The sequence below is a fragment of the Plutella xylostella genome, chromosome 3, assembly GCF_932276165.1.
Source record: "Plutella xylostella chromosome 3, ilPluXylo3.1, whole genome shotgun sequence".
Lineage (NCBI taxonomy): Eukaryota > Metazoa > Arthropoda > Insecta > Lepidoptera > Plutellidae > Plutella > Plutella xylostella.
The window spans coordinates 3,359,570-3,386,850 of record NC_063983.1 but is presented as its reverse complement, the minus strand read 5'-3'; the positions used below and the strand labels follow the sequence as shown (position 1 = coordinate 3,386,850).

The following is a 27,281-nucleotide window of genomic DNA, read 5'->3' as shown; positions in this document are numbered from 1 at the left end:
CAGCGCGGCTGCATCGCTGCAGCAGCGCTGCAGTCGCGCGACACTTAGCGACTAATTTGAAGGCGCCCTTAGAGGGATAATAGTCACGGGTTAAGGTCAGGTCTAATCCGCCACGATGCGGCGACGATAAATGTTAGCATTATCATGACGACCATATTGAAAACTGTGTAGGTACGCCACGTGCGAACACACAGGTTCATTACATATCACACAACCATTATCAAGAGAAACATACTGTTGAGACCTCAGAATAATTATAAGCTCAAGCTTTTTGTCTTCACAGTAAATCCTCTTTTGGGAACCGAAATGAACATTGAGGAGATACCCGTAATGCCAAAATCCACCAAAATCAGCCAAAATGTGACTGAAAGTTTGACAAAGACAAATGCAATCATAATTTCGTGATGTCAAGCCGTTCACGTAAATAATTATAGTTTACTAAAAATGAAATAAAATTACAGTGCAGCAGCATTCTATTTATCAAAATCAACCAATTTACTAAACAGACATGTTGTGTTATACAAATTACCTAGGCAAATCGTCATTATGGGTTCCAAATTGTATGAGATCTATGCTTCTTCCTCACATTATACAAGGCACCAAATCAAGAGATGTTTTTATTAGGTATTATGCGAAAAAATATAGTGCTGACGATGGATGCGCTAAAGCAATAAAAGACCTGCCACCAAAAGAAGATCCAGAGGATCCATGTCCACCTTGTGATAAAAAAAAGAAAGAAAAAGGAATTTTACACAAAATTAAGCTGAAAGTTCTGGAAGGAGGCTCAAATTTCGGAAGTATGTGATTATTTTTTACATACATTTTCAGAATTTACCGTATATCTACTGATTTGCTATAACTTTTACTTTTATAATCCGCTAGCACCATTTCGTTTACTTCGATGTCCTCCTGAAAAATCAGCCGAGGAAGAAAAAAAGATTCCTCTCTTACCTGCACCCAAAAAAAAGTTAAAACCACCATGCCCGGAAAAAGAGTGCAAGCCCGGGGTTCAAGTGTCAATCCTAGGTGCTGACACAGCCATTGGACAGTACATTGCATTCTTACTGAAACAGTGTCCTGCAATAAAAAGGTAAGTAGCTGAAAAGTTAAAATAGTTATATACATTTTTAAAAACATTAACAACATAATGTTTCCACTTAAAAACTACCAAGGCATCATGACACTCGAGGCACGTAAAAGCCACAACATACATCTCCCAAATCACCCCCGAGTCTCAGAAACATCTATGTAGTGACGTCACGACTCATGAAGCCGGGCCTCCCCAGGGTCGTCTCTTGGGACCGCTCCTAGGCATAGCTTCGGCGTCACAACTAACTGATTTTATGTACGCTTTTGCTTCAAATTTATTACGTTCTGCTCAGTACGGGCCCTGCCGCCGCTGGACAGCGATGAATTTTTAAAACTAAATTCACCGTCATCTCTTACTTTGAAGTTTATGTGGGACTATCGAATCCTAGAGGTTACCTAGCATTTAATAATTTGTAATGATTTCACAATGTTTCTCTTGACATTTTTCCAAAATATATACCTACCTTTGTAATTTTAAATATTTCGCTACTTTAAAGGTTTTCAAGTTTGTATAAATAATTAAAATGTCGTATGCCCACGCACCGCCAACGCCTGAACAGTCTATAAAAAGCCTCCATTAATTCCTCGCCACACCTGGATTTCCCGGTACCGCTCGATTTTTCAAAGCATTTAAGCTCAGGTCAATGACGTCACTGGGGAAAACCTGTTCAAGTTTATTACACATTTGAGGCAATGAGGTGTGAAGCCTGTCCGTAGCAATCTTTGCCGTTTGATAGCACTGATTTGAATTTCACCTTCGCTTAATCAAATGAGCGGAGGTTGTTAATCATTTTCATTGTTTTCCTCATAAATAAAAGCTTAATATACGTACTTACCTATTTTTGAGTTGTACGAAAGTTTACTTTTCTCATAATTTTATGGGTGTTTCAAGGTTTTCTGATAAAAAGTTTCGCGCGAGGCCGGCCTCAGGTGTGCCATGGTTCTATTCAATTTCATAATGTCAACGCATTCATCAAAGTTTTACGGGCCCTGAGTTAGGTCGACCATTACATGGATTCGGCGGACATAAAAAATGGAGCGAGTCCAGATTTTATGAGTTTGCTCCGTGACTCCTTTCAAGGTTCGTATCAGGTTTATCGCATACAGTTTATTGCATTGTAACTTGGGAAAGTCGAGGACATTAATGTTATCTATTTAGATTCACATCCCTCTTTCTTTGTATGAACACTTTACTGTTCAACACGGACATGGTACTTCTTATCAACATGGTTCCTCGGAATGATGGTTCAATTTAGAAGAATGACTTGTGGACGAACGTTTTAAAGCTGTATTGAATTCTTCATCGACTTCTGCAATGGCTATGGAGGTTCTCAATCAATACTCGGTACGTGGACGGTACGCCTCCCTCGAACGGTTTGCGAATTCCTAGAAATATTACAAATCGTGACTTATTTATATGCGGACTAGTATTTTTCATAGAAATATGAATCAATGGCGGTACATTCACTTTTTTCTGTTACTCATAAGCATGTTGAAGACATTAACTTGATGTACTTAGGGTATAAATCCTGTAAAGCCCTGAATTTCATGCTACTTAATTCGATTTAATCACGGTCACTCCGTACTCATTATCATTTATTTATTTAAATACAATACATACTCTACACACATATCTCTCACATTTCACATCAACTCACGACTTCTCTACACACTCCATCCCGTCTCCTTTACCCTTCCGGTCCCTTTCATCCAACCATTCCCTTCTAGTCTCCGTCTCTACGAAGCCACAGACAACAGCAGCAGCGGGTCCCGGGAGCTGAGGCGGGTGGTGCAAGACCTGCAGACCATAGACACCAACTGCTCCGTGCAGGGGTACAGCTACGCCTGCTTCCAGCACCTCGAGAGTTGCTTGCAGGTCTATACTCAATCATTCATTGCATCCATAAGTTTTACACAGGTAGGAACATTATGAACCCTGACGGGCACAGCAATCTATGATTACGTCTTCTTAGCGTGTCGGTGGCGATCTGGTGTAGGGATTGGTACCAAGGTGAATCAGATATAATAGCCAGACGGAATATCTTTGTCATCTTTGTATCTTGATAGAGAATATTAGGTAGGTAGTACTTATTCGATTATAGTTATTGTGGTTGGTTTATGTTATGTAAGTATATAGTTTAAAGTTGAGATTAATAAAGGAAAAGTGCATTATACACTTGCATTTCGTACATATAAAAGTAGTATAAGTATATTACGAAAAATCTAAATACGTGTGTACATTTGTGTACGTTTATATTAATCTCAACTCTGGCCACACTAACTTTATCCAATTCAATAATTAAAACTTTCACTAGCGACACAAATAAGCAAAAAACCAACGCTAAATCGAAAACCCTATTAAAAGCTGTGCCTTCATAAACAGACCTGTGTTGCCAGGAGTAATTTCTTTTGTTCGCATTATTCGCAAGTAATAGCTCGGTGGCGTCGACCCCGGGTCGGTCCGCGAGCCAATCAATACTGGCAGGTACGTGCAGACTGACAACGAAGCACAAACATGCTCTAATTTTCTAATAGTTTTTCGCGACCTTGGCAGTAATGTAAAACGGTTTTGGCTTGAACTCTCACCACAACACAGCCGTAATGAGCAGGTAAACGACCTGAGGAAAACAAGCCACTCAAACTTTAAAGCGTGTTGAAGATCTTTCTAGTCTTCGTGAATTAAAAATGCATAGTGTCGAAGTGGCAGCCCTAGGCGCCGATCTGTCTGGTGTGGCTTGGCTCACTGTAATATTTTCTACTAGATGACAAAGTGAGGAACCGTTTTGCATACTGGCAAATGCGAAAATGCAGCTTCCATTAGGTAACCCTGCCGTGACATGTTCATGTTTACTGACTGAAGTTTGCTATGTGATGTGCATGTTATCGGGTTATTCTATAAGTTATTCAGTTAGGTGTATGTACTTTGGCATTGTAACTTGGATGAGGTGGTATCTATATCTACTTGTGATTGTTATAATTTTCTTTCCTTAATCGATCGATCTAAATCTGTTGCATTTAATTCTCGAACGACGGCTTTCAACTACCGCTGTCCACCGCCATCAACCTCAAACCTCAACCTATCTTTTTCTAACGCAGAACACAGATATAGTGCTGATGCTGGAGAGTGGCGACATGACTCCGGAGCTGGCTATTGAGCAGCGGTTCCTGTGCCAGGCTCCGACGGTGAAGAGATATGCTGACGTCATCGCGGCGCAGTGTCCGTCAGCCTTCGTCATAGTCTGTGCTTCCCCGATCGATTGCATGGTGCCCCTAGTTGCAGAGGTTACGAATTGTCGTGGTTTTTGTTTTATGATGTAGGTTAGGTTAGTGTAGATTAACCCATAGGGTTAAAAGGGTAAAATTATAAACGTATAAGTAGCTCATATATTCTCGATTTTATTTTCCCAGCACTATGCTAAGGTTCATAAATAAGGTTAAAGACTTCGCCATTATTGTACCAATATAAACGAAACTCATATCCACAGATTCCTGTCGGCAATAAAACCAATAGTATCCTACGATATAAATTGATACCGCTTTAACATTAAAATAAAGTACCAGTGCCATAACACGTTTCTTAATTCAATTTAATCAAGCGACAAGTCCAGCTCAGAAATGTCTCTCCAAGCATATTTTACTTTAATTACGCTTGCCTGCACTCTTTCTTGCAGTTTTCTTAGAGCGCGTCTTAGTATATTTTAAAAAGACTTGGCATTTTCTTGAATGCAGTTTTTATATTTTATTTTCATTCCCATCAAATGCCCGCTCTGGGTAGGCATTTGTGGAAACGCTTTTCATTGTTATACTATGTATAGGTATAACCTACTTACTACATTCTTTGTTATCTTCATCGTCATCGACCTACAGTCCTTAGGTACTCTAAAGCTAGCTAATATCCATTTATGCAGGACTTAATCTGAATTATTTTCCCTATATTTATCGGACCGGTACCAAACAATATCTAAACAAATATAAATGCTCGTCACAAAATTATTATAACAGTGCTGTCGATGCGTTTCAACCAAACCGAACCACAGTCTCCAGTTCAACAAACTCTCATTACAAGTCCCTACCGCAATACGAGCAATATTTTCAGGCCGACGCGAGCTCGAGTTAAGTCGACGTAGGCGGGTCCCATTCTCCCAGCTATTTGTCAGAGCTTGAAACATTCAGGTCGTGCTCCCTGGCGCGTATAATTGTACTTCCCCTTGCGATATGTGATCGCTTTGTCTGCCAACAACATCATATTTAGGCCTTTCATACTAGTAATAAAGTTACGATTGTATTTGACGCAAAGGTACAATATTCGATCTCGCTAAAAGGGCAGGCTGGAACGTAAAAAACGGCGAGAAATAAGACGCAATAAAGTCGAATGGGCGAGTCGTCAACACACCATTTGGACTATGTTTGCCCATTGGCCTCGGTAATTCTGCCGGTCTACGGCCGTGTTTCGGTGTAATGGCGCGAGCGAATACGTCATGTATATCTTAGGAATTAACCGTCTTTTTCCCGTAAAAATGCCAGACATTTCGAATTACGAGATCTGGAAAATGCGGCTTCTTTCTTTCGCATTCCGTCACAGGCTGCGACAGACTTGAACGGAATGGTCTCGCCTTTTGATACGCTATTCTTAGTGTCATTATACTTGTAGATTATTTCTCAATTCATACGCCGTGATACGCATTTTTATGTCTACATTTCTTCATTATTTGGTTTCCTTTTTATTTAGACATCATTCATTTCTTTCCATCCATTCATGTCAACATTTTATTTCTTTTTCAGTAACATAACGTTTTAATTTTTCTCCTATAGACTCTAAAAGAGACCAACTGGTATGACCCCCGGAAGCTGCTTGGCTCTCTGGCGGTGCCAGAGATGAGAGCCAGCAGCATCGCGGCGCGGGCTCTCAGCCTAGAGCCCAAATACATCAGAGTGCCCTGCGTGGGGGGCACCGAAGGAGAATCTCTAGTTCCCCTTTTTTCCAAGGCGGTTGAATATTTTGACTTTTCAGAGGTACTTATATTTTATTGAATTGTTTTTAGTTGAAAAAGACGAGATCGTAAAAGAAACAGAGAAACTTGAGAATATCACATCCCACTTTCATCCCACATATACTCTATACATCTACCTTCAATAACACGTGGAATCTTTAGTTACGGATACTACTTAGGGACCTAGATAATGCCATTGTGAGTTCACAATGGATAACAAAGCAGGCTTAAAAGACACACACCCACACACGTATTATACTTAAACATTATTATCCTTTCATGAACGAAGTCATCCCTCGCCTACGATACGATGTCACCAACACACCTACACCCATTAATCCCCATTGTTTCTACACCACGCTCATCTCTCCATTATCCATTAGAATGTCAACAAGACAATTTTAAAATAAAGAATTTAATCCGAAACGGATTAAATTCTTTATTTTGCACCATCAAAATTTTTAAGACTGATAGAAGAGTTTTGAGACACTATTGAGTTTGGTCCCTGTTCACCGACCTTTGCAGCGCAACGCCCAAATGCTAACTGACGCGGTTCGCGCGTCGTCTCGTCCCACTAACCCCGACTGCTGCGCCCGCGCCGCGGACCTGAGCGAGGCGCACGCGGTCGCCGGGCTGGTGCTCAAGGTGGCGCACGCTCTGCTCTGCAACGACGTCTCCAAGGTCACGGGGTTCGTCGAGGCGGACCCCTCGCAAGTCATCTCTCCTTGCCGGTGAGCTGGCCTCCCTCGTTTTTGTCGGTTGAAAAAAAACAATACGTTTTGTTGAAGGATTTCATATGATACTCCCTCTTCAGACCCCTCCATACCATTCGCTGTTTTTCCTGATACGGGGCCCGTCAGACTATAGGCTAGAGTATCAGCCAGAGGCATAGCATATCAATCCTCAAAACCGGCAGAACTTATGCGACCTTTTCGGGTTTTCTGTCAAAGTATACGTGATTTTGTATGGTTACTAAAAAGTGCATAAGTGAAACGTTCTCAAGTCAGAAGCAACCACAACACTAGCACCAGAAGATAAAGTCAATTCTTCTGCCTGCAGATTCATTGCGAACTCGGTACTGCTGGGTGGCACAGGGATCCGGAAGAATCCAGGGCTTCCCAAGATGAACGTCCATGAGACGGAATGGTTGGGCCTGGCGATGCAGGACCTCAGTGTGAGGCTGTGCTGGGTGCAGGAGTGGCACTCCAAGTACCTGAGTTCCAGCCCCAGACTGGACAGATCGAAGGTTGAGTTCTTCTTCTCGCCGCGACACTACGAGCGGTTCGACGACTGCGCCTACACAGTTGTTTGATTGTGATTGACCTTGTGATGAAATTGTTGTGCTGTTTTTGAAGTTATTGTTTTTGCCGTTCGTAATAAAGTTTGTGATTATAATATTATGTATTTTTATTAAAAATGTTTTGGTCTCTCTGTTTACGAATTAGGGAACAAAATCCGTGATTAGGTTTATTACTGACATAAGTACGGAGAACTTTAAATAGATTTATATGTAAAATAGCGTATAAAACAAGATAGTTTTCAGCTCTCCATTTACCGTAAACCAGATTCCGTAATAATAAGAGTCACGAAGCAAGTATTTAGTTCAACTATACTTACTCGACGCCAATATTTCAAACACTTATTAAATACTCTGACGTATTTCCTGCAGCTTTCGAGCCGTGAGCGTGCTGCTCAACTCTTCTGGAGTATTCCTCAAATCAGAGTTCCCAAGAATGTCTTCCATGGAGATGGACCAGTTGGCTCTGGCCCTCGACAAGCTCACACAGAACGTGGAGATGACACTTTCCTGGTACAACGGGCATCTGGCCCACACGCACTCCAAGGGACAACAAGGGACCAGGCTTAGCTGGTTCCAAGTCAAACATTACGACCGACTATACAACTGCATGAATACTTTAACATGAATTTAAATATTTAGGTGCTATTCTGCAAGTTTATGTGAATTTTTGAAATGGTTAAGTGAATTGTAAAGATGAATAAAAATATGATGCTGTCTGCAAAACAAAAAAAGCGTAAAATGTGTAACTGTAATAAAACCAAATATTTATACAGCCCTTGGTTTTTATTTCTATTTGGTATAAATAAATATCACAGGAACGTTACACTGGCACTAAAACTAAGCTATTAACTACCGACATAATTTATAACGATTACATATTTACAAGATTATGAAGGTTATTAAATTTAAGGTCCATTTCGGGCGTAGGGTGGCTTTTCATTTGTCAGTAGATACATCTTGCCCTGCATCCTGAAAATAAATATTTCATAATCAGCCTAAATCGGGCCTAATATTTCTATCAATAGAAATTAATATACTTAATAGAAAACATATCGTATATTTTATTATCAACCACTCATTCATTTTGTATTTTCCAAACTTCGAAGTAGGTTCTTTATTATACCTACCAGTTTCGGTAGATATTAATTTATAATAATAAATTGATGGATGGACGGATGCCTAACATCTCTCGAATCCTTATTCCGAACTATAAATAGACTGTTAATGGTCCCTATCAAGCTTGATGAGCTAGACGCGGGCATTGCTGGGGTGAACGGTGATCTCGAGCAGATACTTCAATGGTCTCGAAACTTCGGCATCTCCGTTAATCCCAGCAAATGTCAAGCCATAATCGTAGGGGGTTCACGGCTATTATCAGGTCTGGACTATGCTGCTGTGCCGCCAGTTAAATATGATGGTAGAGTGGTACCTTTCTCTCCAACTGTTACTGATCTTGGCCTGATGATTGACCAAAACCTGAGTTGGGAACCACAGCTGGACAAAGTGTCCCGCAAAATTTACGCCTCTCTCCACTCCCTTCTTCGCATGAAAAATTTCCTTCCGCAGCACACTAAACTCGCTTTAGTTAATTCTCTCCTTCTACCCATTATAGACTATGCGGATGTGTGCTACCTGGACCTGACTGAAGCACTACTCAGTAAGCTTGAACGCTTACTGAACACCTGCATTCGTTTTGTTTTTGGGCTCCGTAAATATGATCACGTGTCTCAGTACCGCTCAAAACTAAAATGGCTTCCCATTCGCGATCGTAGGAACTTGCGTATCCTTTGTCTTCTTTTCTCTGTCCTCCACGAGCCTAATACTCCCCCCTATCTTAAGTCAATGTTCCAATTTCTTTCAGATACCCACTCCAGGCAGCTTCGCTCCTCTCACAATTTGCTTTTAGCTTTGCCCTCCTTCCGCTCTGGCTTTATGTCTGATTCCTTTGCGGTTACAGCTGTACGACTTTGGAACGATCTTCCTGACAATATTAGAAAAGCCCCTTCCCGCAACGTGTTTAAACGCTTAACTCGTGCTCACTACCTCAGCAAGTATGACAGCCTATCCTGAACCTAATGTAAATGATATTAATAATATATTAATATATTAATCTATTTCTTCGGTATATATTTATAGAAGTATATATTATAGTTTATTATTATATTATTTCTATTTGTGTATTCTATTTATACAAGTATATATTTATAGTTTTTTATTATATTATTTCTATTTATGTATTCTATTTATTGTTAGGTACAATAATTGAGTGACATTGCAATTTCTTTCTTTTTTTTTTCTCTTTTTTTTTGCACACCTTTAACATTATTTCTCCTGTACTTCCTGTGGGTTGACTGGTAGAAAATGCTTTTAGCATTAAGTCCACCCTTTGTACACTTATTTATATATTTGTGCAATAAAGGATTAAATAATAATAATAATATCAATAACCGTATATGGGCAGTTCTTCTTTTTAACCTACATAATGGATAAAAAATTATCCCGAATTTGAAAAAAATAACTTTAGCTTTTTGGTGAACTCTTATAATTTTTATGATAGCTACATTTCTATTCTATCGAAAAAGGTGGTTGGCCGCGAAGTTTAAGTATTTTTTCAAGATTTTCAGAACATAACACGTGGATAAGGCAAAGAAAATTACACCTTCGTCACAGAATCTTTTATTTTATTTTAACGAAATAGTCTTCGTCGATTAAAATGAAACTTTTTTGATACGTTAATAAACAAAATACCATTTTAGAAAACATATGAAGGAATGGATTTTTAGTAATAACAAAATATTTATTAAGTAGTTATTACCACTCTGTCACAATTTCAGCTAAAATGAAGCTTGTTTTTGCTATAAATATTTTTCCGCTACTAATTACAGTCAAAAATTAACAGCATAGACATTAACATCAATGACTAAATTTAATATGATTTTTCCAAAGTTGCACTATTTATAACATAACATGTAAACGACCAAAAATAAGTTGACTACCAGGAGACACCCATCGTTACAGAGTGGTAAACAATGTGACAGAGTTGTTATTCTATTAAATATGCAGCAGCGTTTTGGAATAAAACATTTTTATTTAAAAATAATAATTTAGTAACTTACATATAAATCATTATGGTTTCAAGTAAGTCAAAAAATTACCTGGAGATACCTTTATTATTAGTATAACTAATGAAATCACACTTGAGAACCTCTGGAGAGTGAAATATCCGTATTTCAGGAACTTAAAGGACAAATTTGTTCCAAGTACATAAAATAATGTTTATCTGCACAAATAATATTTTCGATAACATAAAATTTAAGTAAAATTACGAAAAATTACGTAATTTGTTAAAGTTTTAATCAGCCATATTTCGAAAATACAACAGTGGCCCTTAGAACTTGAAAAAAATACTTTTTCCTTTTTTAATTACCTTAGAAGCTGAAAGGACTTTAATGTTATCATCAAACATCCGATAAATCATTCTCCACCATATTAAACAGTCTACCACATTCATCGCCTGTTCTTGAGAACAATAGCACGAAATTACCCTTTTCACTAACGAAACTTTTTATTACTGCAGCGCAAGTGTATTGGACGTTCCTTTCGCTTCGTACTTTAACCAAAATTTGTAGTTTCTCTTTAATTTTTCTTTGATGAATATCCTCAGGTTGGAGTGTTTGGTAAGAATGTGACAGATTTGTCGTGTGACAGAGGAGTAAAATGTGTTGCAAAGTCGATTAGCATTTAAACAGTAACATAAAGTGTAATATTCACATGTTGATTGCAAAGTAATTGTTATTACCAATGAGTAAATAACAAAATAATAATTTAATTGTATTTTATTTTAACATTTACCTACGTGACGAAGCTGTCGCCGAATAAACCCACGCACCTCCTGTCACACTTTGCGGGTGGCCGATACGCGGCGTCTGGATCTCAAAGGGGAAATCTTACCGAGGGGAAAAGTAGACCTTAAACTCTGATCGATGGCAATAAGGACGAGTGGCTCAAACAAATATTTTAAATGGCAACCTATGTGACAGAATGTAACTACTAAAACATTAGGTAGTAAGAGACAAATTTTCAACAATTTTTTTAAATATTTCAGAAATAATTTAAAAATATATATTTTGTTTTACTAAATAGGTAATATCTTCTGGAGTTTAAATATTTTTTTTATATTTTATGTCGTCATATATATTTTTTGTAACATTATGGAATATACGCAGGATGAAGTGACGGGAGACAGCCAAGATTTGTATGAAATACACCTCTGTCACGCGGAATTACCACTCTGTAACGTAATTTTAAATACAAAAATATAAATTTATATTTTTGTAAACGTGCACAGCCGTTGTGTTTTTAGTACAATGCACGTTGAAATATAAATGAATAAATAAATATTTGTAAAACTCATGATTTTTTCTTCACAACTGATGGAGACACTTTTATGTAGGTTAAAAAGAAGAACTGCCCATATACGAAAAGCGATTTATCTTTATTACCTATTGCGACAAGCCTATCGTGGCCTGGAAAATGGCCTTATCTATCAATTGGCTCACGCACATAAGGATCCTCATATTATTCCCGGATAATCCAAGGTAGGTAAATATGTATACTCCTAAAATAGCATACATTAAATGGTAGATCATAAAACTGAGAAGCTACATGGTCCCAATAATCGTGCTAATCGAGCTAAATCGTTTCAGTATCTCTATTCTATTCTATCAAACTCTACGTAGCTGAAAAAAACATATTACTAATTATGGTACCAAAACCTATGAATTTACTTTAGATTGCCATTACTAAGCTGCATATTATTTTATGTAACTGAGTATTGCTTGCTATGATGGGTACCTAATGCAAGCCTAATTGACCCGTAGAAAACCTACTATGTAATTTGTGAGCATAACAAAAGAACTGCGATTCACTTAAATCTGAGGCTTAACATCATCTATGCTTACGGTAATTGATCATCGTGACTTTGACCACATATCATTTACTAACTGGATTCATTACCTGAAATGGACCAATAGAATAGTCCTCCGTCATGTTATGTAAGAATACTGCATGATACTGCAGTTCTTATACGTATAATACCTACATAATATGTGCACACGGTTTGCATTGGGTACGTGGTATCAAAACTAACCATGCAGCTTCGAGTTTTCAGGAAGATGTGCACGTATTGTATATATATTTTATATACTTTATCGAAATGATTCGACGTCGACCTTTGTGCAAAGGTTCGTTTGCTCTATAATGTCAAGCAATTTTATTGGTCCTTACAAGGGTGTTCCATAAAAGCCTTAATGTTATTAGAACATCGACCCCTGTTGTTCTTCTCATTATTTGTCTAGAATAGATGGAAAGATACAACGAGCACGCGTGACCTTTAATTTATATAATTATTAATAAGATCGTTCCCATCATTAGCCTTAATTTAATCAATAAGATATAGTATATGAGTTATTTTCATCCTGTAAATATTATAACTAGTCTCCATGAAATATTGGCAAAAAATACGCTTCCTTGAAGCTACACAGTGACAAGATGGACACAGATCTAGAAGTCAAACTTAAAAACTTCTCTCGATCAGATGGAAGTTTAATAAAATATGAAATTGAACTTACGGAGGCCTCGCTCCAAAGCCCATGTAGCCGTCAGTGTGGAAGTCACACGAGTGAGTAGCGGACGTCCAATCGCGGCAGAGCGTGGCGGGGAAGCCGCGCGGGTTGCGGACGGTCTCAGCGTAGAGCCGCCACGCGCGGTTGTGACTGCAGCCGACTGGAATACCATAAACACTCACCATGTTAACGCCTCAGCCGCCTATTGTCAGATATTTTACCACTGATACGATTGTACAACCATTTTTCCTAAAAGCTTTTTAAATTTCAAACGGATACTATACAATAAGGAAGTTAACGGCTTCCTGTGTTTATGTTATTATATTTTCCATGTTGGCTGCAGCCACCGCGTTTGCCTACTATATACCGACTACACAAAACACTCGTCTCGTGATTGGACTCCAACTACACATACCAGTTCCAGACTTCCAGCTTTTAAATAGTTCAATGAAGATGAGTGATTCTGTTATTTATCTCTCACACCCGTGCAAGTGGTGACAAGTGCAAGTGAGAGGCACGACACAACTCACGGAGGTTTCGCTCCGAAGCCCATGTAGCCGTCAGTGTGGAACTGGCAGGAGCGAGTAGCGGACGTCCAATCGCGGCAGAGCGTGGCGGGGAAGCCCCGCGGATTGCGGATGGTCTCTGCGTAGAGCCGCCACGCGCGGTTGTGACTGCAGCCGTCTGGGAAATCAAAATAACATAGACACTGCCTAGGAGTATTGTTTAATCTAAGCTAGAAGTTAAAACAGGTCTTGATTTGGTAAAATAAGGTACCTATCTATACGCAGTTTAACCAGATTTATACATAAGAATGGTTTCGTATTTTATAGCTGACCAGCTAGTAAAGTTATAAAATACAAAACATTTCTTCTACGAGCTTCGCTTCGCCTTAGAATATTTTCCGTCCCGTGAAGTGCTCTCGTCCCTAAGGATTTTTAAATAGTTATAAGATAATAGTAGTAATTCCCCATCTTCAGTACATACATATTTATCGTTTAGATCTCTTTACCCCGGTCAATAGACGTACGAGTACTGTAAAGGGCTTATCTCACCTTGTATCAGAAAATTATTCCCGCGTATAATAAAATAAGCCATAATATTCACGGCTTAACCTACTTAGAACCAGCTCAGCAACTCACGGCAACACCTCGGCTTCCTGTCTAATTAACCAAAGTATTGGCTTTGGCAACCAATACACAGTTTAAAGATACCGAATTTTGACGAACAAACGTTAGTTTCTTAGGTCATGTTTCTAGAAGAAAGAAAGTGTGGTACAATTTTCAACATCATGAAATATCCACTTGTCATTACCTAATTAATACCTATAAGATAAACAGTAATAAACACACACAAAAAACTGAAATTTGCTACCTACTTATCTAAGAGCTATTAATCTGCGACTACTGATATCGTCACATAATAATAAAGTGATGTTTTTGATATCAAATTAAAATGGGAGCAAAATCGTAGCACCTGCTTTTGACGTTGAACTCTTGGATTTTAGCCAAGAGGGGCCTGTCCCCAGGGGTCCGCATCTATCTGGTTCAAACGCTAACGGTTATTTTGCTATCAATGAATACATATGGTTCATGAAAGAAAGGTCTTCTATTAATGAAATACTGATACGGGGGTTAGTACATAATTTATTCGTGTGATCTGCGTATCGTAACCTCAGCGGCTATAGCGCTCAGCGCTAGTTTGACTTAACATTTATTAAGTAGAATATTTTCTTTGAAATGTATTATACAAATGTGGCCCTAGTTTTAAGTTATTTTTGATATCCCTATAATATCTCATTCATTTGTAGGGTATGTGATAAGCTTATACACTCGTAACCGTTTCCCGTAGAGACCTTGATCCATTTTCATGAAACTGTTTTCACATACATTCAATTTCACGGACACGGAAATTTATTTATTTTTGTCTGAAAAACCTTTGCAAAAATCTGACCTTCACGTAATGAATGACCTTAACCCATCGATTTTACTTGGACCGGACATTTGTTTTTCTCCTTTATAGCATTAGTTAAATATTTGAGGAGTATAATTTTACATTAAATGCATTTTGAAACTTGCTAGCCAAGCCACAAACAAAAGCACTAAAACCTTGTAGGTAGTGGTCGCGTGGCTTCGCTAGATTATCTCTGAGTACTGTGTCACAGTATTACATGTCTAGTTCACGGCAAGGGCATCCGTATCGTTTGTTCGCTGAGTTACTGTGCGGTTTCCAGTCCCGAGTGTGGTTAGCGTTATTAAGAACATCATTTTACATTTACTTACATGAATTCCAAGTCATAACCTACTTAGTTTTGCTCGTCATGATGGTTTGCAACTTTACAAGTGCTTGTACAAGAATACCTATTCAAGTATATTTAACTGTAATTCACATAATAAAATAAATTTTGTAAAGTTTAGCTTGTTGTATTGTCATAAACAGCATTTGATCAAATATACCTATTCTATTAATAAGTACCGAGCATATAAAAACAGAATCCTCATAACAAAAATCCGCTTTCATAAAAATGTTCCCAGAATTTCGTAGCAAAAGCGCTACGAGGGAGCTTTCGTAGCCGTTACAGGCATAATGCGTGCGGCGTTGTTGCGGCGCAAAATGTCAGCAGGAAATAAATTCGGCCCTGATTCTGCTGAGGAATGGAGACACTATGGTATTAGGGACGGTCGACAGAATTTGCGCAGTACCGCTTTAGGAATAAAGTTCCTATAATATACAACTACTCAGTATCTTTGACTAGCTAAATATTTTTTTATAAATACTGTATGTTATAACGAAGTTGTGGTATTATATGCATAACAGTAACAACTATTATGAAAAGACCATTACTTACCTGACACCCCTACACCTAAGAACTCATATTACTTATGTACTTAATTAGTAAGTTCCCTCATACGTAACAATAAACAGTTTAGAACAAGTTTCGAATTAATTGCTTTTGCAAATACAATTGCATTGTGAAATACACCCTCCCCTCCTTCCCTACTGTATCCTAGTGACGTCACACAGTATCGATCGGTCGCTCCAAAACTCTGCGGCTTCCAGATAAACATGGACATAATATTATACATATACATACATACATAGTTATAGAGGTTATTACCGCGAATAAGCCCCTTTCCGTAAATATACGGGATTTTTTCCTTTAACAAAGTACATTCTCAGGTGTAGCGGTAAAAGTAGATGTTTGTGGTCTTATTACGGCCTCGCCGCCTGTGAAATTTATTTTCGACGTCTAACCAAAAAAACCATGTTGTTCATTCTTCTTATCGTGTCGACGACAAACGAACAAAGTCGCTAAATAATACATGCCCAGAACTGGGCCACTGATACTGCACCGCTGGTAGCGGTCATGAGCTCTTCCCGCGTACAGGTGTAGGGACACGCGGGGCATGAAGTGAGGTGCACCATAGTTTGTGGCGCTTCACACAAGCAGTTCAGATTTTGTGCATCCGTGAATCCCCACCTAGCCATATTGTCCTTACTACGACCGACCTGTGTTCGAAGTCGGTTTAAAGACTTCCAGGTCTCCCAAGGCAATTTATGTCCAGGTGGGAGGTTCTCTGACGGCTGCACAAATGGGGTTGGAAGGGACACTTTTTGACGCCAGAGAGCACACCTCGCTTGCGCTTGGCTAGTGTTCAGTGGATCAACACATTTCATAAAGCTGCGTCGGCTTGGCAGTCTTTGCGGCGCAGGGATGAAGCCATGCATGGGATGTCGTGTGTCGTCCATTTTGGCCCTTTCTGCGGAACTTGCCACAGTCCTGCGGACGTCCGGGGGCGCTATGCCAGCCAGTGGATAAAGCATCTGTACCGGAGTCGGTTTTAAACAACCAGTTATAATTCGGCACGTTTCATTAAGTGCAGTATCCACCAGTTTGGCGTGGGCAGATCGGCCCCATACTGGACACGCATATTCTCCTACGGAGAACGCAAGCGCCAGTCCAGACGTCCGCAGCACCTGTGGTGAGGCTCCCCACTTTGTGGTTGTAAGGCGCTGTAGAATGTTGTTGCGGGAGTGTACCTTCTTTTTGACATTTTCACAGTTCTTGCGATAGGTGAGTGACCTGTCCAGGGTAATACCCAGGTATTTAGGGAGACTATTATGAGCAATCGGCACCCCCTGCCACGTGATATCAAGTTTACGTCCCGCTTGATTGTTGCGAAGATGGAAAGCGCAAGATTCTGTTTTTGATGGGTTAGGCTTGAGGGAGTTTTCCTTGTAGTAGGCACTTAAACTATTAAGAGCTACGGTGAGGTCAGCCTCAACCTCCTCAAAGCTCTTGTGTTGCGAAGTTAGTGCAAGGTCATCTGCGTAGAATGTTGTTCATGAAGTTCATACTATACGAAAAACGGGTGCACAGTTAAATAAATAATATCATGAAGGATTTCAGTTTTGGTGTTTTATTCCGGTAAAAAGCTCAGCTCTAAGTAATTTAATTCTTTCAGGACACCTCGTCCATTCTACCCTTGATGATTTCAGATCAAACTTTTCAATGTTACTTATACAGACGGTTGGACAGGTGTTAAAGTGAGAACAAAGAGCAGCACCACCTCTGCCGATATCTGCTTAATCCTATCATAATAACGAAAATATCAGTATTACCCTTGTTACACCTACCGAGTAGAGTGGCGAGACGGTATCCTCGGCCGAGTTAGCCGTTCATTGGTCGAAGATCGGCCGAGGATACTGTCTAACCATTCTACTCGGTAGGTGTAATCAGTATATTAATATATCGGTCGGTCTTACACTGTGTATAAGTCATCATCATCATCATCAGCCAATAATCATCCACTGCTGGACATAGGCCTCTCCCAAGGAGCGCCACAACACTCGGTCCTCGGCCTTCCTCATCCAACCACTACCCGCCACCCGCCTAAGGTCGTCAGTCCAGCGGGGAGGAGGGCGTCCCACGCTGCTTATGCCTGTTCGTGGTGTATAAGTACAATAGAAATATACTTACAAATGTACCCGACCTCCCGATTCTTGACGAGCTGGTCGAGCCAGCAGCCGCGCTGGATGTAGGAGCCGGGGTTGGGGTAGAAGTCGACGTCTCCGAGCGCCTCCGGGAAGCCGAAGATACCTGGGTTGGAGTGCAGTACGTCCACAAACTGGGCGTCACCCTTGGATAGGTGGCCGTCGCTGTTGGCCAACTTGTAGCCGGGGTAGGCTGGGTCCAACCCTGCGGAAATTATAGGGTAGAGTTTCAAAATTAAATAAAAAATGATTATTTACACACAATGTAAGCATAGGCAATGGAAAATCATAGAGTGAGAAATAAAAGATGGTACAAGATACAATTAAAGCCCTTGGGTACAAGTCGTCCAGGATACTAACTGATGACATTTGGTGATAGCATGAAAATTCAGTGAAGTCACAGATCTAGAAGTCCACACTAGGCTGAGCTTGTTTATAGAGTCTCTTTTAATTAGCAAGTAACATTTCGTATCGTACGTTTTCGAAAAGTGAATGAAATCGTATATATAATTTGAATTATAATTATGATTGCATGCTTTGGGAACAATGCAATGCATATTATTATGTTTTGATTTCATGCATAAATAAGCAATTTTATAATTTGTCGCTTTATAAGTAGTACAAGCAAATAAAACCCTGAGTTGAAAAATATGTATTATGTAAGTTCAAATATGGAGCGCCATAACACTCCTGGGCTTTCCACATCCCACCACTAAAACATAACATTCAAAAAGAGCCCAGTAAAACCTCTCACCAGTGATCCTGCCCAACCGCACCCCTTGTTCCCTCAAGGCCTTGCCCGTGAACCCGGCGGCCTCAGCGCCCAGAGAGAACCCCACCACATGCACGGAACCCGGGGGCACCCCCGCGCGAGACAGGAACTGGATGAACTTGGCCAGCCGGACCCCCATGTAGCGCGTGTTCTGCACTGCTGACACGTACCTAGGAATGAAAGAGCGGTTGAAGACAGTGGAAGTAGCCCCCGAAGAATAGAAAGACCTGGAGGGTTACTCTATACTGACCAAAAACGATCGAACGAGAGCTGTCGTGCAACAGCGATCCGAAACTTCTGTTAAACCCCCCTACTGTCAGTTTACAAGAGGCTTGCATGCGTCTTCGTGATATTCGCAAGTTCGACTCTATGTGTGTGGACAGAAAGTAAAGATTCGTGTATCACAGTGACGCGTGCAAGCCTCTTATAAACCGACTGTTCGTTCTGCGAATTCGGGATAGAGTGTAGTGCCCAATGTAGGTAGCTGGTAGGTCTTGTACTGTATACGTGCCTAGCAGAATGAAATGAGTTTTCTGAAGAAGAAGGGTTTTATTTTTGGGGGTGTGAATGACTGTAAATGCATTATCATCGGTTAGGTCGTTTATATATAGGAAATATTGTTTTGTCCGTAGGCGTAGCATTGCGGCATTTGAGGCTATTATTTTGATCTATTTCGCTATTCACCACTCACCATTTTGTTTAAATAAATGAAGTTTTAACAAAATACGATCGCAAAAATTCGCGGCCCATCTCATAAATCTGCCGCCATTGGCGAGAGGCCATCGAGCCATAAATAAAGGCTTAAAGCGCAGCCCGAAACACACACGGCCAGTATTTTAACATTAAGTCGGGCAGTTTGTAGCAGTTTTCCATGGGAGAGCTCAAGCTGCACCTCTGCGGAATACCTAAGTGATACGGGGAAGAGCGCATACTTACTTACAACTATTAAAGTAAGTGGAAAATGAAAAAATGTTTATTTAACCAAAAAATTTACACAGGTTGTCTTTATAAATATTATGAATCATAATATAAAACAGTTATAAATTATTTGGACCAGATTAAAAAAACTATGGTAGCTGGGGTTCTCACACTAGGCTAAGCCTGTGCCGTGAGTAACCAGTAGGCAGACAGTAACTTTATTAAAACCTAAAATGCACACCTTTTTTAGAGAAAAGAAAAAAAAAATTATGTTACATTAACAACTACTAAAAGAATACCTACTATTATAAAACCAACTTACCATGGACCAGCTATAAGGCGGGACCAATCCACTGATATGAAGTTGTACTCCCCAGTGGACAAATACGCTGAAACAAATAAAACTGTAAGTAACAAATGGCCTCAGGCACTGCGCTCAGGCTTAGATTAAATTATAATTCTGTCTTGCTCTGACACTATGCTGATTTTTTAACTATTATTATTAAACGTTTATTACGGACCAACGATCCAAAAAAGTGTTAGTATTACATTTATCTTAACCTAATGTTAGTTATACATACACAAAAAATTACACTATACACACACTATTAAACCGACCTTTTATCAAAGTGTGTTGGTTAAAATTGATCTTATCGACAATATATTATGATAATACGTTTTTCCTTATTATACAAATTCGAGAACAAAGCAATCTCGTAATCTTAGGGATAATAAAGGTGTACCTACTTAGTACTGTTCTGAACTGATACAATAAAACTTAAAATCTTCGAAAATTATACCTTGATGACCATATATAAAACTTTTGTTTATATGAGTAGTTTTGTTTTCCCCTATATTGCTACGCTGCGCCGTAGCATCTGTAGGGCCCCAGCTATCCTGATATAGTGACGGCGTAGCAACCGTAGCTTCGTAAGCTCTTTGGTATACGGCTGCGTCTCTAGTTTTTAGACCCTCTAGTACGGGTAATGCAATTTTTGAAAACGAAACAAGTTTAGGTTTCCTTTTGTCATCTTCATACATTATCTGTCAAAAGTTTAAAGATAGTTTCCGCTAGGGGCGCCACTTTGTATGCGAGAAAACGTTAACTTTTATAGTTTTCGATAAACTATCAAACCTGTACTAGACGGGCTGCAGTTTGCCACCGAGATAGTTAGCGATGTAATGGTTTCAGTTTGCCACAAAACGTAAAAGTAAACGCCGATTTTTTCTGAGTGAGCCGCCAACTGAGACTATTTGCCAGCAGGAGACACAACGTTAGACTCGTGAAAATAAAGAATTCCAAATGTAAAATTAAGGATATGTAGGTACCTACCTAAGTATGTATATACCTACTACATCAGCTTATGAAAGTAAACGCATTGAAATTGAATTGAACTTCGAACTTCAATGTATTGACATGTTTTTATTACTTTATAAAAAGTTCGTTATTCGTAGTTATTTTTAAAATATTAACCAAGCCAGTTTAAAAAACTGTTTATGTACGTTGTTTACTGCTTCCTACCAGTGTTTTTGTTAAAAGGAATTGTTGTTTGTTCCTCTTTGATACCATTATAAAAAGATATAAGTTAATGATCAATTAGCATTGTATAATATTATCTATCTATCTATTATCAAAACCTATACCGGTTCTTCAACATTCCATCCTCTAACATATTATATTCATAAGATATATAAAAACCAATAAATATTCCAGTAGATTAATCATAAAAACTACCACAGTGACCAATGGCCAGTAAAATGTACACGTAAGTGAAGTGAGTTGTTATACTGGTTTTATGTTTCAACGGTATTTAATGAATGCTGAATTTAGTCTCTACAATTAAGTAGTTGAAGTTAAATTAATCATTAAGAATGACCAAATAAAACACTTATGACTTTCCCAACATAACTTAAAATAGAATCTTATGAATTTAATGATTAAAATGTGTTCGAAGCTTTATTCAATCTCAAAATTATTTTGTTTTTTCTTTTATTCAGTACTACACTATTCAATCGGTAATATACCATTATAATAATGATTTTAAAATATTTAGTTCGTAATTCATACTGACAGTAAGTAGGAATGCTCAAATTGCATTAGCAATCATCTATTTTACCTACAAACCCAAATAACTAATCATGATACTACTAGTAATTACAGATAAGTGATTGATCATTATTCATTACAATCAGTTTACAACGGACCTAATGTTAATTAACCTTACATAAAAATATTCATCTAAGTAGCATAAATAACAGGTTATCTTTTACTCATCAATCTCGTCATACTTTATCAAATAGAAAAATTAATTACCTATTAGCTTGTCTTTTCCCTTCAATATAAACATTTCCTGCTATTGATGACGGCATATTTAAGTATAGGGATTGAAATGACTGGTTATTATAATTATAACTTAATATTTTATTATAGTATTATATAACTTAATATTTTATAGTAAGTACATTAATCAACCAATTCATTTTCAACAAAAGAAGACCTAGCATATAATATATTATATTGGCTTGAAACTTCCTCCATAAAAAATAAGTTGTAAGGCTGCCCTGAACTTTGGTAATAAAATATTGATTAATTAACCAAAGTGGGTTCTTCTCTGTGCGGGAGTTCTGTCTGAGTCTGAATTCTTTACAAACACTCACACCTTGTACTAATGTACTCCCTTGCGGGGTAGGCAGAGGTGCATTGCTGCACCCACTTTTCGCCAGTGTTATGTTAGTCCCTGTAATACGGGGCGGGCACATCCAAGACCCGAGAACAAATATCTGTGTTTAAACAAATATCTGCCCCAGCCGGGAATCGAACCATCACTTATACATATAACACAACACTTACCATCCCTTATAGTGGTGGTGCTGGGCCCGGTGGTGGCCTCCGAGAAGCCCATCAGGTAGATGACGGTGGGCGCCGACTGGTTGAAGTTGGTCGTCTCCAGCTTCCGCAGGTTACCGGGAACTATCACTTGGAATTCTGTTGGGTTGGACCTGGAAACATAAATATATACCTATAAGGGCTGATTTTTCAATAAGATAAAGATAAAATACTCTTTATTGCACACAAACAGAAACAGTATTACAAACATGAAAAGAAAATAAATAGCACAATCGGCGGCCTTATTACTAAAAGTAATCTCTTCCAGACAACCAAATTGATAGGAAATAGAAAGAATAAAAATAGTCAGATACTTAAATGTTATCTGAAGAATAAAATTGTAGCTGTCACTGTCTTACAAACATTCAATTCAGACGCGATAGCATCAGACTTATTCCCCAGATAACTTTTCTCTGGCTATTAAAAAATGGTGTTACTAGTGGAGTAACTCTTGGTTTTAATTTCTGCTCTACTTCAGTAGGTATCCAATCGTATAATATACAAAAATAACAACATAAATATTGTAGTAACAGCATGATAGTTATCATTAAAGTTACTTCTATCCATACATGTTGATACAGGCACTAATTTCATTAAATGATTGTGTTATTCTTTACTTTTGAAACTCATTCTATTATGATTATGACAGTCACTGACACCCGTGGGAATCTTAGCACAGATACCATCAACTATTGTTAAAACAATGTTACAAACGATGAGTAAACAAACTACTTCTATCACGCATAATCTGTCTTAACAATCATTTATATTTTTAAATGTACCTATAGAAGACACCAGACTTTTGGCTTATAATTTGTAAAAGTAATAATTTTATAAATAATAATAATAAATATAATTATTGACATTTATAAACTTATTGACTATCCCAACAAAGTCTAATTACTTAAGAGTGTGATACTTTTATAACTATGAACTTTCATAGTCTGTTAAATCTTACCTTGTAAACAGTTTGTAAATGATATCCAATGCGTCGTTTCTTGGACAACAGTAGCTGCAGTCCCCTACTGGGGCAGACATGAAACACACCTCGGTGACACCTGCAAGACAGCGTTTACTTTGAAATAAATCCACGATTTCACGGTAGAATTGACTGACCGAGTTTCCTAATGAATGGGCATATTTAATTCATGGATTTTTCTCAGTGTTGGATGAAAGTGAAAGAGCTTTATAAATAGCTGCGAAAATTGCAAAACTATTTGAGGGGAGTGGAACTTTATTTAGATTGCTGTTTCTGTCGCTAGTTTATTTCTGTACCTACTATTTCATAATATTGAATACAATGGGCTGCATAAATGTAATCCTTTCCAATCCAACTTTAAAAATGCAACAGCTGTATAAATAGTAAGTACCTTTTCAATGAAAATAATTCATAATTTTAACATTCATAGTTTTATGTAATTTAGCTAAGCAAGAATAGAAGAAGTATTACATCTTTCTCATACAATATTTGACATCTGTAGAGACTTGTCACATTACTATTTATTTATTCATATTTTTAGAACTATGTTATTTTAAATTTGTTTTAAATGTGCTAATTGCGGGAACAAAGTGTCACAGGTGTCAGTTTTGACACATATCGATGTTGCCATCTGAATTTGGAGAATAAATTAACACTTATTAGTGTCAGTTAAGAGCAAACTGACGAGGCTACTAAATGTAAAATATTATTCATTTTTAAATGTTGCTTCGTTTATGACCCACTGCTCTTCATATTGCTCAAAACTCATTGGGAGAGGCCTATGTCTAGCAGTAAATGATTATTGGCTGATGATGATGATGATGATGCTACAAAACTCTGCAATTGGATTAATAAATTTTTTGGAGTCATTTTTGTTAAAAAAGTTATAATATCTATGCACTTAAGTAAATTATTATTTATTTAAAATCATCATAAATGTATAAGTACCTACAACCAAATCGTGGTGGCGCAAAAAGTCGAATCCTGCCATTTGCTTTTGATAATAATCGATGACACAGCACTGCATTTCATAACAAAATTCTGCTAGATATAAAACTGTCAGTTTATGAAATAATCCAAGATTTATAATTACTAGTAGGTGCTACGTTTAAACTTTGGCTCGTAAAACAAAACTCAAAAATTCTGTTCTATTTTCAAGACTTGAATTTAATAACTATTTTCATATTTACTATTATAACTGACAGATCTTAGTTAACTCTATAAAGTTAAACTTACCCACAAAGAATCTCATAAGAGTGCAAGCTTCAGCCAACGCCATTTCAGCGGCGAAATCCAGAAGAGCACGAAGGAACCGTAGAAAAAATCCACTTTGCGTCACAAAACTTGCCGTCACAAATTCACAGTGTCACACAAAACGCGACGGTGCATTTTCTTCCCATAACGAGGTCCCGGGTTGCGTACAATGGCCGCCTGCACAATAACTACCGCTCCTCGTTATAAACTTTCCGTCCCGCCGCTGTATTTTGATTAACCGCCCGGTCAAAAGTGGAGCAAACTCGGTTTTAAATAGTCAGCAGTTTTATTAGGCTTTTTTGCTGTGTAGGCTACTAGAGTACGGGTAGAGTAGCAGTAAGGGTTGGCCAGGATATATGTACCTAAGTGTGCCGTAAGACTTCCGATCGGCTCAGTCGGTAGTCTCTAACAAACACTCGCTAACAAGTGATAACACGGAAACCCTTACGTTAAACTTATACTCATACCTACATCTTAACTATGTAGATATAACAGGTATAACTACACCATTGTAGTAGAGATGGTACGGTAACGCACTAACCACAAGGCTCCGACTTTGACCTCATGTCAAATCAAGTTCAATAATATCTCGATTTTTTTATTATTTGCTAAGCACGCCATTATAAAAACTGTTTTCCAAGCCATTGTTATCGATTCGCGATTCTTAGAGCGACTGGCAAAATTTAGCGCGCTATCCATCTAGGTCCGAGTGCAATAATAGATTGCGTAAACATCAATGACAAAGACATTGCAGGGTAAATTAGGGTTTATAATCGATTAGTAAACTGGTAAATGTTTTGCAATATTTTTAGGTAACAACTAAAATAGATAAAATAGCAGCCCGCATTTTGACTACATTATTACAACACATTCGTTAAAAATATTACACAAATAGATAAATGGAGCAATTTCGCAGCAATTGACTTAGGTTCCTAACTTCCTACCGTATATTGTATTCACTGAAAATGAATTTTGAGTATGTAAGAACACTCTGATTTTTCTGTGCAATATAAATTACCTAACACCTTACCACCTTATCATTTACCTATGATGATAATGCTGATGAATGTACAATGAGTAGGTACCTATGTCTTTTTCTTAGTTATGAAATCAATGATTTTGATAAGGGGACGCATAGCGTATCGCGTTTAGTGATAAAATTGCGGTAGGTATACTTTATGTAATTTTATTGCCAGATATAAGTTTTTTTCTTGAAACGCTATACACATCGTACACAATTAAACCATTGTACCTACACATATAAAATAAAACATAAAAAATTATTAACGGTTTTGTTTAGAAATGCATCTTGAATTGTGAAGTATTAAAGATTGATGAGATGTTCTTACTATTATACAAAATACATTTTGATTAAAAAAACTGGAGGAAGACCGACAAGATGCAGTGCATCTCTAAACTGACGGAAATTTATACATGCATGTACCTATAAAGTTACATACCTAGGTAGCGATTCATTTTTTGTATCCAAAATATAATATTTTTAAAGCAAAAACTAGGTATATTTTATGGATGGTAATGGTAACTGATGGGAATTATAAATATTTCGAAAAATACAGACAAATTACATAAAAAGATTTTTGAAAATCTGAATTAATATTTTTTGCTTTTGGCAAAATGCTGTGCTATTCTGATAAGCGACGCTGTACGAAATTCGTTGATGAATCTACAATGAATGTCAAAATAGAAAAGTCGTATTTGAGATTGACACAAGATTGACATGATTAGCATTGATCGTTTTTTTTATCACTTAATTTTAACGTGATTTTAAGTACTTCTTACATACATGTACGTTAAAATGATGATGGGGGTATGGAATATCCCAGCTGGTCATAAAAGTGCAACTATAAGGTGACCCTACTTCTTATTTTGAAAATAATGAAACAAAAAATAAGGATACCTACTAATTATTAGTTAAAAAGGTGTAGTGTAGATGGACGGGCCGATACGATGGCTGGTATAATTTAAGCTTTCATAAAAATAATCTTAATCATGTAACAAGGAATTAGTGGTACCTGTATAAAACACAAATGACTAAATAAGCTACAATGACTGAAATTCGGGCGGATATTATATTTTCAAACTTTATATTATTATATAAAGTTTGAAAATATATTATTATTATTATATTATTATTATTATATTTTTGCATGTTTATTTGTTAATTAATTTTATTTTGTAATTCTTTAAGTGACATTGTTTTTCTATTTTATTTTAATTCATCGTGTAATCATTGTATTTTGAGCCTAATAAATTATTTCTTTTCAAACTTAAATGTTAGGTCTATTTATTTATTACTCTGATTTACTACACAACAAAGTTAATCAAAATTAAATCTATGACCTGATAGTATAATGTCAGAAAAACTATTAGATTTTGATTAACTTTTTGTGCAACCCATCCTTAGTATTTAGTCTGAAATCAAGCAAAGTAAGAGTGAATAACACACACACG

The 27,281-nt window shown here is 37.7% G+C and overlaps 3 protein-coding genes across 7 annotated transcripts in view; 2 read left to right on the top strand and 1 right to left on the bottom strand.

The window, feature by feature from the left end:
• LOC105390807 (nucleolar protein 58) overlaps positions 1-27,281 on the top strand; it is a 46,311-nt gene that overhangs the window by 12,160 nt on the left and 6,870 nt on the right. The gene's annotated exons all lie outside the window — the stretch shown is intronic.
• Positions 369-8,152, top strand: LOC105387887 (malate dehydrogenase, mitochondrial). Of its 3 annotated transcripts, none has more exons than XM_011558686.3 (7): positions 369-797; positions 883-1,090; positions 2,818-2,965; positions 4,186-4,371; positions 5,902-6,102; positions 6,606-6,811; positions 7,140-7,477. In XM_011558686.3, exons 1-7 carry the CDS (start codon positions 509-511, stop codon positions 7,390-7,392), a joined length of 1,491 nt encoding a protein of 496 aa, XP_011556988.3. In that variant the 5' UTR covers positions 369-508; the 3' UTR covers positions 7,393-7,477. The 3 variants fall into 3 exon arrangements, with proteins under 3 accessions (XP_011556988.3, XP_048479224.1, XP_011556987.3); XM_011558685.3 differs by lacking the exon at positions 7,140-7,477 and adding an exon at positions 7,750-8,152 and having other exon boundaries at positions 371-797; XM_048623267.1 differs by lacking the exons at positions 5,902-6,102; positions 7,140-7,477 and adding an exon at positions 7,750-8,152.
• Positions 8,145-25,478, bottom strand: LOC105390793 (pancreatic lipase-related protein 2). 3 transcript variants are annotated; one of them, XR_005254558.2, is made up of 9 exons: positions 24,792-25,477; positions 23,535-23,634; positions 22,541-22,689; positions 20,012-20,078; positions 18,754-18,941; positions 17,986-18,204; positions 13,535-13,688; positions 13,011-13,164; positions 8,145-8,349 (listed from the first exon to the last, which is right to left on the bottom strand). XR_005254558.2 is itself a non-coding variant. In XM_038116832.2 (8 exons), the coding sequence occupies exons 1-8, from the start codon at positions 24,832-24,834 to the stop codon at positions 8,286-8,288; spliced, it is 984 nt and encodes a 327-aa protein (XP_037972760.2). In that variant the 5' UTR covers positions 24,835-25,478; the 3' UTR covers positions 8,145-8,285. The 3 variants fall into 3 exon arrangements, 2 of the variants coding, with proteins under 2 accessions (XP_037972760.2, XP_037972759.2); XM_038116832.2 differs by lacking the exon at positions 13,535-13,688 and having other exon boundaries at positions 24,792-25,478; XM_038116831.2 differs by lacking the exon at positions 13,011-13,164 and having other exon boundaries at positions 24,792-25,476.

Bases quoted from the DNA above. Each gene is read 5' to 3' on its own strand.
- LOC105390793 (XM_038116832.2), bottom strand. From the start codon at position 24,834: ATGGCGTTGGCTGAAGCTTGCACTCTTATGAGATTCTTTGTGG. The intron at 22,690-23,534 runs GTAAGATTTAAC...TTATGTTTCCAG, and splicing joins ATTTACAAACTGTTTACAAG to GTCCAACCCAACAGAATTCC. The intron at 8,350-13,010 runs GTAAGTTCAATT...ATTTATTTTCAG, and splicing joins GGCTTTGGAGCGAGGCCTCC to GATGCAGGGCAAGATGTATC.
- LOC105387887 (XM_011558685.3), top strand. From the start codon at position 509: ATGTTGTGTTATACAAATTACCTAGGCAAATCGTCATTATGGGTTCCA. The intron at 1,091-2,817 runs GTAAGTAGCTGA...ATTCCCTTCTAG, and splicing joins CAGTGTCCTGCAATAAAAAG to TCTCCGTCTCTACGAAGCCA. The intron at 2,966-4,185 runs GTCTATACTCAA...TTTCTAACGCAG, and splicing joins ACCTCGAGAGTTGCTTGCAG to AACACAGATATAGTGCTGAT.